Source organism: Gymnogyps californianus, chromosome Z (genome assembly GCF_018139145.2).
Source record: "Gymnogyps californianus isolate 813 chromosome Z, ASM1813914v2, whole genome shotgun sequence".
NCBI classification, from domain to species: domain Eukaryota; kingdom Metazoa; phylum Chordata; class Aves; order Accipitriformes; family Cathartidae; genus Gymnogyps; species Gymnogyps californianus.
Genome location: NC_059500.1, coordinates 62,431,899 through 62,447,739, shown reverse-complemented (window position 1 = coordinate 62,447,739; position 15,841 = coordinate 62,431,899). Strand labels below are relative to the sequence as shown.

The following is a 15,841-nucleotide window of genomic DNA, read 5'->3' as shown; positions in this document are numbered from 1 at the left end:
AGTGTGTGGCCAGGAATCATCTTCTATTTATCACCTCATTTTTTTTAACCCTCTTCTTCCTGCCTCTCTCTGCCTGTCTCAGTGCAGGGATGAAAATAACTTCTGGAAAATTTTTCCACCAGTTAATAAATGATCATATGTGTTTGTTTTCTAGGCCGAATTCACCAAGCTATGGTAACATCCCTAAATGAAGATAATGAAAGCGTAACTGTTGAATGGATTGAAAATGGAGATACTAAAGGCAAAGAGGTAAACTTAATTATTTTAGAACTTTTCTTTTTTAAAAAATGTGTGATCTACATGAATATTACTTTGGAATTTGCACTGGAAACAAAAAGAAGATATAAATCTTAATTTACTTGATGATTCTTTGGTTACAGACTGTTTTGCATGGGAGCTGTTGGGTAAATGCTGGTTTCTGTTATATTAAATTTGACTTCCTGAGCTCTGTGTCATAGCTTTTAAATAGTTCTTTTCATCTCTTGATTTTGAACCAGATTACAAAGGCTGACCTTGTTATCCTCTTCTTACAAGCAGAAAAATCAAATTTTTGAGAAGGAGAATGACTTCCAGTTCAGATAGGAAACTAGTGGGAGAGCTAGATTAGAAATCCTTTTGTGTTTGTATTATTGAGGAATTGAACTGCTAGTTTGTTTGCTTATTTATTTACTTTTGGCAATAATTTTCCAGCCTTGCTTTCCTTGAGAAGCTGTGTCTTTGTGTGTAATGCTTTGCCATCCCCTCTTCCTTTAAATTTTGGACCGTGTTAGCCAGTTTCAGCTGAGATTTGGAGAAGCATCTCAGAAATAATTACACTTCACTGGTTTTGTGAAAACACAGGAAAAAGAATAAAAAAAATTGTGAGAAAGTCCTGGTGATCTCATCAGCTGAGCTAATCCCTCTGGACACACAGAATCCATACAGTAGTGAAGTCTTTGAAAGATCCAGCCAGGGGAAATGGCAATCTATAGAAACCAAAGCTGTTTAAGATGTTTAGGAAACCAAGTTTCACTAGATCTGAAGCTAGCTATTTTTAAGATCCTGCCCCTCCCCCCTTACATTTTACAGCATTTTGAATGAGGAACACTTAAAAATAAAAAAAAAGCATGATAAATTTAATATGGTTTCAACTGTGCTTTTATTTTTTGGTAGTTGTAATTCGTCTATTTCTTTTGCACTGTCTGGGAAATTTCAGGTAATTGAGATCTCTTTCTTATGTTACAGAATGTCTTTCATATTTTGCAGTAATTGTCAAATTACCACAGTAATACTAGCTACTTCTGTTTTAATGTAATCACTTTACAAAATTATGAGTATCTATTGGTCATTTTTAATTCATCCCTTTTCTGAAGGGTATGTTTTCAACTAATACAAAGACCAAAGCTTACGCTGTTTTTAGTGAACGTGAAACAAGATAATTCAGGTTTTAGCATTAACAAATGGTGGGGTAAAAACACTAAATATATTTACTGTTTATTCTCAAACATAACAGGCGAAATGGAGAGGGTGAATATTGTTTTAAGACTCCTAAATGTGTTTTATGTTCTTTTACACAGATTGACTTGGAGAGCATATTTTCACTTAACCCAGATCTTGCACCTGATGAAGATATTGAACCTAGTCCAGAGACACCACCACCACCTACTCCATCAGCCAAAGTAAACAAAATCGTGAAGGTTGGTAATATCTATGCAACATGTTCATGTTAAACTTACAGTACTCCTATACATGTTGTTATGCTTGAATTTTTAACTTTAACTTTTGTGTCTGTGGAACTATTTGATAACTGTGTTCCTTTCTTTTTCCTGTGGTGAATAGGGGTTTCTAAAAATTTTTTCAGAACAGGTTTGGCAGAGAGGGAGTTGGGAACTAATATTTATATAACTAAATAAATCTCAAGGAAAAATACAGAAAAGGTTTTGGAGGTTGTTTTGAAATGGTACGTATAGTTCAAGCAGTCTTCACCCTAGGCTCTTCAGGGAGGGATTTGGCAGCAATCACCTCTCTGTATTGCTGATGTCGTGATATTTTCATTCACTGGAAAGCAGCAGAGGTGGGTCTGCAGTTTATGTTTTCAATAATATGGTGATCGAATAGCAGAGATTTCTTTCTTTATAGAGTCGACGAACTGTGGCACCTATTAAGAATGACACGCCTGCCAGAGATAACAGAGGTAAATGTTATCTCTTTCCATTTCAAGGAAGTAAAAAATATGGGAACGTTTTAACCTCCTGCTCATCTAACATTCCTTAATAGTTCTGCATTTCTCATTCGGTATGTATGCAGTGACATGTAAAAGACATGGTACATCATTCCTAGAATTATTCCTGTGTATATTTAGGAATTCATACTGTACAAATAGTACCTATATGCAAGTTTAAGCAACACAGCATTAGGAAAGTTAAGCTGAACGAACTGAAGGTGCAAAAATTTGAAGTTAATTAATTATGCTGCATTAAATCATGTGTGGACTTTTCCAAGTTAAAGCATCCTCAGTTTGCTTCGACTTAATTGAGTGTTTCAATATACACTAAGTGGCGCAGTTAAAATTCTTACGCTTTTGATTTTTTAACTTAGTTTTGTAACAGTCTGTGTGTCAACATTCATTCAAAGAGTACTTAAGCCCTATGGGTTATTTCTCACTCTACAGTTAATAGCGAAAAATCTACAAAAAATTCTGAAACACCAAAGGAGGATAGGTGAAAAGTATGTATTGGATGAATACAGATGTAATGCATCTATAACATGAGGAAGAATTGTTACTGCTTATTGTTTTCATTTTCTCTCCTGCGCTAAACTTAACTAACTTGTACTGGTGATGGTGATGATTATTCTGCCAAACGTTAATCTACTGTCGTTAATTCAGACTAGATTCCAGTCCATCTGTTTAAACTTGAAAAACAAGTGGGCTTGCATATCTTTGCAAGTGTTCAAACTGTTCTGGTGGATGATTGGGACCACTTTCGCCCTTCTGCCATTTGCCTCTGGGGATGTTAAACAAATAGAAAATCTTATGAGGAGGGGATAATTTTTTCGAATTAATATGGTTTAAATTTGAGACATCTTGCTGATAGGCTCTCCTCACATCCATACATCATGTTGTTTGTAGTAAATGGTCTGTTTGGTATGGAATAACCCTGTAACTTGTTTTTTAATAGGTCCTATGCATCTTAGTATTCACAGTTAACCTAAGTATTTGTTCTTTGTTGGCCTTGTAATTAAGCTTTTCTCAGTGCACTGTGTTATTTTGTGTAGTCAATTTGTGCTATAAACTAGATCTCCTATCATATTTGGAATGATCTCGGCATTTGTCTTGTCTGTCCCGTTTGATACCTGTTTCCATAGTTGTCTCCATGTTGCACAGTGATCTGGCCTTTGTTTGGAGTGTCATCTCTGGCTGCTAATCAAAGCTGATACCTTCACTTTTGTACACTTCTGGCAGACTCTGTTAGGAGCATGTGTAGGAAATGGGCGAGCTGAAGCAGAGCTGCTTGAAGCAACTCTTTGAAAAACAATTTAAAACATTCAGCTCTACCAAAGAGGCTTGCATGCTCACCACTCCCACTGTATTCACTGGGAACAGATATCGCTGCATCTTCAGAAATTGGCATCCTTAGCACGTATAGAACCAATGCATAAGTTTAGAAATACTGATTGTATCTGTATCCCTTCCAGTATAGTGTCAAAAAGGTTTGTTTCTTCCACTCACAGATTGGGCTGCACTTTGCTGCCTTTCATTTGTATCCCTTTGCTCCTCCAGAGATGGTAGGCTCAATGGGGTGGAACAATTTTGTAACATCTAGAGAATGTGAAACAGCGGGGCTTCTTTTCTTACTTGGTTTTTGGGTATAATCACAATATAAATAAAATTTCAGGACTTTAAGCTTCAGGACTGCATATCTCCAAGTACAGGCTTCATTCTATGCACATAATAAATTGTACTAATTCTGCAGTAGAGTGTTTAAAAATATGCATGTGCAGCATTGGTACTTAATAATTATGTTGTGTTGGTGTATAACACTAGGATAAAAAAGGCTGCATACCAAATGTCTTTATTAATAGACTTTCTACATGTATGGCTCCCCCTCACCCCCAATAAATTGTTGTGTCTGGAAAGGGGCCTCATTTTATCTCATCATAGCAAAGCATTTCAGAATCAGGTAGAAATGTTACTCTTTCGTGTCCACATGAGCTTTGTGCTTCTCCTTTGCAGTGGTTGGTTCTGCACGTGCGCGACCTACTCAACTTCCCGAGCAGTCTTCCTCCTCTCAACAGAATGGTAGTGTTTCAGATATATCTCCAGTTCAAGCTGCAAAAAAGGAATTTGGACCCCCTTGTATGTAAACCGTGTATCAAGGATTCATTCATGCTGAGCGTTACATGTACATTCTCTTGGATTATGTTGTTGTCCGTAAATGACAAATGGTCTACATGCACAGTTGTCTGTGGGCTTCCTCGAGGAGCTTTTTCAGAGAGCCGTGGCTAAACAAATGTTCACTTTTGTCATAGTTGTGCTAGTATTTGGAATTTGTTTTTCCTTTATCTTTTTTTAACCATGGCGGTGTTTTTTGTTTTTTTTTAATTTGCCTGGGCTTTCTTTTAATTCAAACCAAGAGATCACATGTATCTGTCCAAATATTTTTTGCGGGTCATTGTCCTTATATTTTTGGTCATGTAATTATTGTCCCATTCCCATGACTTTTTTCTAATTAATTATTTAATGAATTTTAGAAATTAAATTGCCGTAATTATTCTGTACTAATACTGATTGGCGTGAAAAGATAGTTGATATAAATGCATTCTAATTATTGATAAATTAATATAGTTGAAATGTTACAGTGTAAATATGAAGTTCATGCAACACTGAAAATATTTTAAAATTATATCATTTTCTTTAAGCACGTAGAAAATCTAATTGTGTAAAAGAGGTTGAAAAATTGCAAGAGAAACGTGAGAAAAGAAGGTTACAGCAGCAGGAACTTAGAGAAAAAAGAGCTCAGGTTAGTATTTTTGGCTTGGATGGAAAACATGTCAGCCAGAGAAGAAGTTTGCAAAATCATTGTGCTTTTTTCAGTCTTTAATAAGTTTTATGAACTGTAATAATCTCAAAATTAAATGTTTTCATCCTGTACACAAGTTTGATAAGTATTTTGGTGCTTGGTTGCATTGCTCTCATAACTATTACTTTAGACAGTTTCCCCCCTCTTTGTCTTCCTACAGAAATAATAGCTTATAAGTGCTTATCTTGCCACATGTTCTTTAAAGATCAAGTACTGATGATAGCTATTTCTTAGGGAAAATACATTGTTGAAAATAATCAAACCTTTGGCTTTTAGATAGGTCTGTTATTCTACAGGAGGTATTACAACATTATGATAAATTGTTCTTCATGATCTTTGATGCTTTGTGGGAGATCTATTTGAGGCTCAAGTTTGAACAGTGACTTTTAATTTTTTTTTTCTTTAAACCAGTCTGTGCATTTGTAATTTAGCTTTGCATTGTGCAAGCAGCTTGGCAGCAAGTTGTTAGAAACTTGTGTGAAAGAAATGAAGTTGCTAATCCTGCGAGAAAAATCTCTTAATATTAAATGACTTTCTGTCACATTAGTGTAAAAGCTTTAGCAAAACTAGTAGTGTAATCCTGTTGGCAGTCCTGTGCGTATGTGTTAGTCTCTAAAGAGATACTACCAATCCGCTACTGACATGAGAAGTACCACCACCTAGTAAATAATTCAGACAGTTTACTTCGTGGTTTAATGATGTTTCTAAGTTGACCTAAAATCACCTATGTTGAATTCATGTTCTCTAATTTCCATCCATTTACACAAATGCAAAACATTGCTATGTCTTTATGTGTGAGGAACAAATATTTTTTGGCTTTATGTATGTCGTGGTTTAACCCCAGCTGGCAACTAAGCACCACACCACTGCTTGCTCACTCTCCCCATGTCGGGATAGGGAAGAGACTCAGAAGGGTAAAAGTGAGAAAACTTGTGGGTTGAGATAAAGACAGTTTAATAGGTAAAGCAAAAGCCCCACATGCAAGCAAAGCAAAATAAGGAATTCATTCACCACTTCCCATCGGCAGGCAGGTGTTGAGCCATGTCCAGGAAAGCAGGGCTCCATCATGCTTAAAGGTTACTTGGGAAGACAAACGCCATCACTGTGAATGTCTCCCCCTTCCTTCTTCTTCCCCCAGCTTTATGTGCTGTGCATGACATCATATGGTATGGAATATCCCTTTGGTCAGTTGGGGTCAGCTGTCCCAGCTGTGTCCCCTCCCAGCTTCTTGTGCATCCCAAGCCTACTCACTGGTGGGGTGGTGTGAGAAGCAGAAAAGACCTTGACTCTGTGTAAGCACTGCTCAGCAATAACAAAAACATCCCTGTATTATCAACACTGTTTTCAGCACAAATCCAAAACATAGCCCCATGCCAGCTACTATGAAGAAAATTAACTCTACCCCAGCCAAAACCAGCACAGTATATTAAAATACTTTGATGTGGTACTACACCTAAAATTTTCTTTTTATCGCTCCTGTGAAGACTCCCTTTGCATCTGAGTCTTAAACTTCTGTATGAGGAAGCTGTGTTTGTCTTGGTGACCTGTATGTACCTGTGCTTCGTGTTGCTTTGTGTAGTCTGTTGTTGTTGTTGTGAAATGCAGCAGTAATTAGCCAAGCACTGTCTTCTAGTGGGCAAGACCTTTAAACAGGGTGTGAAGAATATTAGGCAAACACTTTTTCCATGGTAAGCAATACTCCTTTCTGAATGTTAGAAGGAAACTTTTCAGCAGGAATACATTTTGTATGGACTTACTGTCAGCAGTTTGTAGTTCACTGTAGTCAGGGTGAACAACATCAAGGTACAGTCAGCTTCGGATTACCAGGACACAGTTTTATCTGAGGTGAGGATCGGCTGTGTCACAGGTGCAGAGACATGAGCTGGCTCCCTTTCAGCTTGTTAACCCCAATGCAGTGCTTTCTGAGAGCGCCTATGCTGTTTCCATAACCAGCTGGGATCCAGAAGGAGTTTTATATCATTTGAGGGGAGCCATGCAAAACTTAATAAGGTCTGAGCACCAGAGCTGACTATGTATGGCATCAGCAGCATGTCCTGAAATGGTGTAAAAACTGACAGTTGTGGGGAGAAGTGACAGGAAGGACGTTTGATCGATTCTGTGGAGAACCAGCTCAGCTCACAGTAGGCTCAGGCTTAGCAAGGCTTGGAGGGGCTCCATGCATGGCCTCTTACATATCCATTTGCTCTGGTACTGATGGCTCCAGGTTTAGGGATGGGAGATCTTCTGAGCCTGGATGTAGCCTACTGTGCATCATTGGGATTGCTTCTGCTTTTTCGGGGGTCCAGGAGTGTTAGAAGAGTTTCCAGTGCATCCAAATAACTAGGAGTTAACTCAGGACCAGTAGTAGGATCAACCTCCTTTAACCGACTTGGATCCAGCAGGGTTGGGTTTAGAGCGGCAGGGGTGCCTGCACTGTCCACTGTGGAGTGTGTTGTACCTGTGTGATGGAGTGTATCCATTCGTCCGTTGGACTGCCTTATCTCAGATTAAGAAGCGTTGACTGTATATGCTATCTGGTGTTGTGCAGTTGTTCAGAGGTGTTTCTTTAGTGTGAAGATTCTGGCGAAGGTGGGAGTCATTTCTCTTTCTTGAGTAGACCATTAATGAGTCCTCAATTAAAAAGTATTTTCTATTACATGCCAACCAAAAACATGAAACAGAAAGCATATAATTGTTTTGCTTTATGATCAGTAAATGAGCTACATCAGAATGGAAAAAGGCATTAAACTTGCATTTGAGACATTTCTGGTGTTTTGGAGAAATGTGTATTTTTCTTATAAATAAATACAGAAGATACTGAAGTTAGTCCATTTCAGGAAAAAAGTATATTAGAAATTCTCTTGCTTACTTCCCTAGGATGTTGATGCTACAAACCCAAATTATGAAATTATGTGTATGATAAGAGATTTCAGGGGAAGTTTGGATTACAGACCACTGACAACTGCAGATCCTGTAAGTACCCCACCAACATGAAAATTTTTTATCCTTCTGTATTTTTGCTATGTGTTTTCAATTTTTTCAATGTATACTTCTGTCTGTAAACATGAAAAATAAGTAGTTTAATATATGTTAGTATTCATTATAACATGGGTTTATTTTTTCAGTAATTTGATGATATTGAAATTAGTAGGTATTGAAAGTCCTAGGTTACGAAATCATTGTTAATTATGTTATGTCATTTAAATATCTTTACTATAAAATAATACCAATATGTACTAAGTAGTCACTCAGCCTCTGTATTGTAAAATTTCTGGGATGCTAGGGGATGTGCACACAAAACCATTAAGCTTCTCTGGAAAACCCTGTTAAGTATAAAAATTACTATTTGATCTTTGAAGGTGATGAGGGCCTACGGCTTGCAGAGAAGTCAGAGGAGCAGAATCCTTAAATGACAAAGATTATCAGATCACTGTGGAAATCAGAGATTGTGATAATTTCTGTCAATAGCGTATCTACCCTGTTAGGGCTGGATTTGCTTGCAGTATTCCAAGATGTACTTGGTACTCTACAGGATTAGATCACTGTCTGCAGGGAGTTTTGTTAATGTATGGTTCTCCCTTTTGGGTTCTTGGCTGTTGTGCAGACACAGGGGGCTTTTACATGTTCAGATGACTCGCTGTCTTGGAAATTTCTCTTTGTTTAAATGATTTGTTAATTAATGCAAGAATAGAAGTAAAATAAAGTAAAATACTGTATAACTGGAATTGGGGTATAGTTCACTGAAAGATTGTTGCCTTTGCAGATTGATGAGCACAGGATATGTGTTTGTGTACGAAAACGACCACTCAATAAAAAAGGTATGACCATTGAAGATTTTGCTGAATTTTTTCTCTGAAAAGCTGCTTCTGATAGTAATAATATTTGTGGTAAAGAGATCTAGAAATACTGATCAAAGGTGAAAGGGCAAGATACCCTAGGGCATATGAAATGCCACTTAAAAAACTATTAGGTACTGGAATGACTCCCTAGTGACTTTTTTAAGATGTGATTAGTATTACAACTTTTTTTCTTAATGCCTGCTTATCAGACTGGAGTCTGTATTCCAAAAAAACCTCTCAGGTTTTCAACTCCAGTTAAATCCCAATCTTCCCATGAAGTTCTTTACTTTCAGTGGGAAATTAAGAACGCAAGTGCTTCTGGATTGCAGCCTGTCTGAATCCAGTGCTTAAGTAAGCTGACTTTTGTTTTGAAAGATGTTTCTTTCCTTCTCTTTCAATTATCTTTTGTTTAGCTAAAGGACTCAAAGAGCATCGCTCTGACTCTGAAACAACACAGGATGCATTTATTATTTTTGTACCGTCAGAACTACGCATTGAGGATTACATGAAGCATATCCAGAGGAAAATGGGAGAATTGTATAGGAAAGGGAAAACATATGTTGATACCAGTATATAATTAGTTTTTGTCTTATTTTTTTCCCTCCATGTTGCTGCTTCCCCTACTTTATTTTCTTCCTTCATTTTTACTTTTACTGTTTTCTTATTCCCTGTATTTGTTTCTTTTATTGATCTGAAAGGAATGCATAATCTCAAAAATGGCTTAATTGAAACTATTTTGCACATCCTATTTAATAAGGGCGTTCAACGTACAAGTCTGGTAGCAGCTGAATTTCTGTTTCAGCATTGGCGGTTATCTTTAATAAAATATGACTTAGAAATCTGATACAATTGGGGGAAACGTCACCTTCTACCTGCACTGAAGGTGGACAAAGTGAAATTACAGTAAATGAGAGCAAGTTGTCATGGGTCATGAATTGGGATTCAGAATTAGGATTTGATTTTGTGGAAGTTGCGTATCTTAGATATTAGTGGTTTGGAGCTATTAAAAAAATAGTTCAGAGGTGTTTGTAGGAAGATGAGTGTCTAAGTAAAAATCAGGTTGGCACTAAAGTTATTTTGCATTTTTAAGAATAAGCTATAGTAAAAAGGTATTAATGAAATAATCTATGCAGGGGATGAACCATAGAGATAATCAAGTACCCACATGATACAATCTTCTGAAAACACACACTTCATACAGTAAACAGTATTTCTTATGCCATGTTTTAAAATTGAAGAGTATAAAAGAATCAAAGATATTAGTGTGTAACACCCTGAAGAGAAAAAATAAAATTAGTTTGTTTTGTCAGTCTCACAAACACAGAATTATCACCAAAATCTTTAGGTCTTCTCAGTACCAATCATTCTGTGGATTGACTTTGCAGGAAGTAGGTGTTCAGATTGACATTTTAAGATTTTATTTCAGTGACGTATATTTATAATTGAGAAATGTATGCTGGGTTTCAGAGACACTATTCCAAATGTTCATCACCAAGGAATACAGGTTGTCATAACAAATAGCTGGGAGCAGGTAAATGTCTTATTCCAAACAATTGTTTAAGAAAAATGAGTTTTTGACTGCTTAAACTAAAAAGCTTTTGCTGCAGAGAATTGGCCATCATACATCTCTCTTCGTCACTGTTCCTTATTTCTTCTCTGTGATTACTGCAGAATAATTGAATTTTATTTTATTGCAGTGCAGTTGGAAATTGATTATATAGTGACTTGAATGCATGTCTGTTGGTGTGTAATGTCATGCAATGGTAACCATTGTACAGTTTGATGAGTATGTTAACCGATGAAAAGATTTCTATCTGATTGTATAAAGCCACATCAAATTCTTGAACTGCATGCCTTAAGAAATTTTACATAGAAATACAAGTAGGTCACATTAATGGTCCTGAGCGTACACACAAAGGATCTTTATTTTTGTGCATATCATGGATCACTGGGTTCTCTGTTTTGCTGACTCATATCTCATACAACAATTAGCAGTAATTTGTAGTGCTGTGTAGTAATTATAACCTGGGATCTCACTGTTGAAATCGCATCTAGATAGCTTTTGTTCATTCCCAGTGATAGGAAGGATCATTAGCATTTTCAGCTTTTTCTGCTTACAAGGTAATTTTTAGAAAGGATTTCACTTTAGAGAAATTCTGTATTAAAGATGTATACTTTAGGTTTCAGGAGGAATACACAAATGAAAATGTCTGTGTAGAATGAAAGCAAAATATTTCTTTTTGAAAGCTATGAGCATATGACTGTACATTAAGGATTTAGGGAAAATAAAAAGGTAAAATTTTAAAATAAAGCAGATTATCATAAGGATATTAATTTCTTTGTGTTTTAAGTTTGACAGTCCAAGCAGTATAGGACTGTCAGCACCCAGTTCCTCCAGTAGAGAAGGTACTTATAAAAACTCAAAGGATATGGCAGTAATCTGTAAAACGGTATAGAAGCCCTGAGGAAAAAGAACTCAAATCCGTGGAAGGTGTTATTATAGAATACATAACAAGCTACAATGATAGTGCTATAATTCATGATCTTAGTTTTTCTAATCAGCTTTGTACAACCTCTCTTTAATTTCTAGCAATTGGTGGGATAGGATGACTAGACTTCGAAAATGAAATGTCTTACTTAGTAGATTAGTATCTAGGCATCGGAAGCCCAAACCCATTGCAGTGTTGTTACTTGGAGAAGCTGTGTTATCTGAGATGTTTTAAGAGTGTAAACAATGAAAAAATGTAAAAAATAATGATGTGTTGCTAGTTGAATATGTATTTCACTTATTTTATAGAAACTTTAATGAAAGACCTTGATGTAATAACAATTCCTAGTAAAGATGTTGTGATGGTACATGAACCAAAACAAAAGGTGGATTTAACAAGGTACCTAGAAAACCAAACTTTTCGTTTTGATTATGCCTTTGATGACACGGCTCCTAATGAAATGGTTTACAGGTATGTGGATATGCTTTTTTTTGGTGAATCTTTTTTCTCATTTATCTCCCATGTCAATAACTGTGGGCTTACCTTGGTCATGGACTTTACTTCTATTCTCTGTATTACCAGATATCTATATTGCTACCTCCATTCTTTTGCCTGTTTACTTTTGTTTTAACTCTTTATCCTGAATTCTTCACCTGCAATGTCATCTCCACCTCCGTTGACCTCAGTCCTGCTCTCAGTCCTCCTTCAAGCTCTCCTGGTTTCCAGGCTCTAGTGTGTGTTGCCTGCCTCCTCAGCTACTGAATATTTGAACAACTTCATGAGCTCTCCATTTGCCTCAGGGTTATTGTCTTATTAATTAGTGTGCATGCAGCACCTAAGGAAGCTTGAGTCATGGCTTTTGGTCTTCAAGAAACTTGGAAGAAAAGGACAGCCCCAGCCCCAAAGAGCTTGCAGTTTGAATATAAGATAATTAAGAGATGGAAGCAAATCAGGAGAGGGTGGGGAAAGAGTACAAAGAAAACGAGAGAGGTTATATTGTTGTATTGCTGAGATACCTGAGCTGGCTTGGCTGCTGGAAGCAGTCTGGCTGATGTAACACAGATGTGCATGGAGCTAAGTTATTGTCGTGGTTTAACCCCAGCCAGCAGCTAAGCACCATGCAGCCGCTCCCTCACTCCCGTCCGGCTCCCAGTGGGATGGGGAGGAGAATTGGGGAAAAAGTAAAACTCGTGGGTTGAGATAAGAACGATTTAATAACTAAAGTAAAATATAATACTAACAATAATAATAGTGGAATATAATAATAATAATAATAGTAAGTTTAATGAAAAGGTATATAACAAAAAAAGAAGAGGGGGAAAAAAGAAAAAAAGAAAAAGAAAAAAAAACGGTGATGCACAATTCAGTTGCTCACCACCCACTGACTGATGCCCCAGCAGCGATCCGCCCCTCCCAGCCAACACCCCCCCTTTTATATACTAAGCATGACGTTCTGTGGTATGGAATATCCCTTTGGCTAGTTCAGGTCAGCTGCCCCGGCTGTGCTCCCTCCCAGCTTCTTGCACACCTGCTTGCTGGCAGAGGACGGGAAACTGAAAAATCCTTGGGTTAAGATAAGCGCTACTTAGCAACAACTAAAACATCAGCATGTTATCAACATTATTCTCACACTAAATCCAAACCACAGCACTGTACCAGCTACTAAGAAGAAAATTAACTCTATCCCAGCCAAAACCAGGACAATTGTCTTGCTCAAAATGCCGAATCTTTCTGATTTAAAAAACAACAGCAACAAAGACACACATCCGCTTTCAGCCCCAAGATATTTGGATCTCCGTTTTCTCCTTTATTCTTCTGTTTCACTTCCACAGCTGGCACAGAATAATGCATACAGCGCTTTTAAAAACATGTTTAGAAGTAGCTATTTACCTTGTACAAGTCACTAAATGGAGTAGATACAGTAGCAGGCAAGGTTAGACACCACAACAGGACATAATCTTGGTATGCAGTCTCAATACTGTGAAGTTTTTTGCAGGGAATATTGATATCAGAAAGGAATTTGATGAAGATAATTTTCCTTATGCTTGGAAAGTGCTTCCCATAGTCATGAGGAGTAGTGACAGAGAAATACCTTAATTCTTGTTTTTAATCCAACAACTAGGAAGTGAAAGTTAGCATCATGTCCTGATTGATGTTGGACACTAACATCCTGTCGGTGGGTAACAGAAAATTCATAGTAAAAGAATTATTAAAAGGCCTTGAAAATTAGAACTTCTGTCTTATGCTTGATATAATTAGGAGGAGAAGGGTGGTGAAAGGAAAATCTGTGTAGTCTGTTAGTTTACACTAACAAAAGACTTCTAAACAGCAAAGCTGTGCCCTTGGAGATTTCTGTCTCTAATGGTTATCTACTGGTAGCATCTTTTCTTTCTCAATACAGAAGAGCTGTGGGAGAGCGATCTAGCTGGTGATGTGTGCCTCTCGCAATAGTTCTCCTCCTGCTTAACAATCAGTTCTTCTAATCTCCCTCCTTCCCATTATTTATCTTTGTGAGCATAGTGTTTAAATGTGAGGGGTGTTTTTGGCATACAGTGTTGTTGTATTTTATTATTGAGTTTTCTCCAGACAATTTTTATGACTTACGTAACACTTTAATGGTAATGCAGGAAAATAGTGAAAGAGGATGGTATTGATACTGAAACAGTAAACCTCTAGGCTGTGTGGCAGTACAGGCTTTCTCCTTCTCCCTCATATGGCACAATAATGATTATTACTTGAAGGGCAATCTGCTTTGAGGCCTCCTGTAACAACAGAAGTAAGAGCAAGATAGGTATTGTCATCTGCTCTCACCAGAACTTCAGGGTCACAGTGGGGAAAACAATAGTGTGGCAAGTTACTCCAGTTTTGTCCAGTATGCTAAAATTACTCACTGTATTTCTATACTGAAAAACGTTCTTCAGTTTCAGGGAGAAAAGTACTACTCTTTTTTAATTTTTATTATTATTATTTTGCTTAAGCTGTATTTTAAGTATTTTTGAATCCATGGGCTGCAACAGTGAGTTGCCAGTTTTCATTAATATTAAAAAACACGCACTAGTTTGAGTGGGTATGCCTTTTGAGTTTTAAAGGAGAACGAGAGTTTACATTTCTGAAAGATCAAGATTGCAAATAAAATTTCTAGTAAAAGTAAGGTTGGACTGTTTTGGCATGGTGCCATTTGGAGTTGTATAATGCTTTATGAAAACTTTTCTAGATAGGTTTGTATTTTGCCTTACTTTAAAAAAGATATAATTAAGTCCCTTTTTTATAAATCAGCAAAATAATTAATTTCAAACTCAATTAAACAGAGATAATGGACTGTGCTTCTTAGGTGGATAGGCTTTGTGAAATTTTGTATTTTATATATAAAAAGAACAAACATCAAAATATGGGTCTATCCTCTTAAGGACAAAGGAGGTATATGTTTAGAAGAAGGAAAAAAGAAAGACTAAGGCTAACTGGAATAATCTGGTATATTTTTGATGAAAATTCACAATTCAGTTAAACTTAGATTTTTGCTTAACCCTTGGTTGCTGAATGGCTCATCTTGACCATATTATTTTCGTAAGTGATCTTGTGTTTGTTCCAAAGTGGAATGAAAGGAGGTTGTAACACCTCTGTGTTTCTGTCAACAATTGTTCCTGTTTCTGTCACTTAAAGGTACTTTATGTGTACCTGGAAAAAGTTTAGAAAGAGAGACTTTTGCAGAGAGACTCTTACCTCCATTGGTAACCCTCCATTAGTTTACCCTTTGCTTTTGGAGTTTTTCATGAAAAAATGGTGATAAGCAGCTGAAGTAGGAACAATAACTCTAGTTTTTTAAAAGTAAAAATTAATTCTCTAAAATAGAAAAATGATACTTTGGATAATATTTTTTGACACATCAAATAATACTTCAGGGATAACTAGATTTTTCCATTCTGAAGAGCTTGGGTATCTATTTTCTTGAGCTTTTTCTCATGCGTGTTCTCAAAACATTAACACGTGCAATGTTGTTTTGGCCACTTGTCTTCTAAATTCAATCTCAGAAGCTGATTTGGGGAGGGAAAAAAAACCAAAAACAAAACTATAGCAGAATTTTAGCATTGGCAAAACCTAAGTATTTATCTGCTCCACTGTTCGATGTCTTCTAATTCTGCCTTCTTTAGGGAGCTCCAGAATCTGTGTAGTAAGCTGTGCTGTCATTAAAACAAGGAAATTTTTTTTATTAGGGTTTAAAGGAGGATAATATTGTTGTAAAATAAATGGGAGAGACCTTATAGCTTTTACCTGATTGTTTGGGATATTTTAATGCCTTAGAGCCGGTAGTCTCTTTAGTTCAGGAATTAATGTAGAGAGGTCCTTTGGCCTCTCGAAGTACAGGACCACTTTTGTCACTTCTGGCCTTAAAATTGATAGCATCCTTGTGGTATTGGCATCTTAAAGTAATTCAGTTTCTTAAGTACTGTTGTTT

The 15,841-nt window shown here is 36.7% G+C and overlaps 1 protein-coding gene across 4 annotated transcripts in view; it reads left to right on the top strand.

The window, feature by feature from the left end:
- KIF2A (kinesin family member 2A) overlaps positions 1-15,841 on the top strand; it is a 59,844-nt gene that overhangs the window by 20,994 nt on the left and 23,009 nt on the right. For 2 of the 4 annotated variants that reach the window (XM_050913480.1, XM_050913478.1), the window contains exons 2-9: positions 155-249; positions 1,557-1,676; positions 2,119-2,173; positions 4,214-4,279; positions 4,900-5,000; positions 7,938-8,033; positions 8,824-8,878; positions 11,697-11,859. In XM_050913480.1, the coding sequence (XP_050769437.1) occupies positions 155-249; positions 1,557-1,676; positions 2,119-2,173; positions 4,214-4,279; positions 4,900-5,000; positions 7,938-8,033; positions 8,824-8,878; positions 11,697-11,859 (751 nt within the window). Of the gene's footprint in view, positions 1-154; positions 250-1,556; positions 1,677-2,118; positions 2,174-4,213; positions 4,337-4,899; positions 5,001-7,937; positions 8,034-8,823; positions 8,879-11,696; positions 11,860-15,841 lie in introns of all 4 variants that reach the window. The other 2 variants (XM_050913479.1, XM_050913477.1) reach the window with 1 other exon arrangement.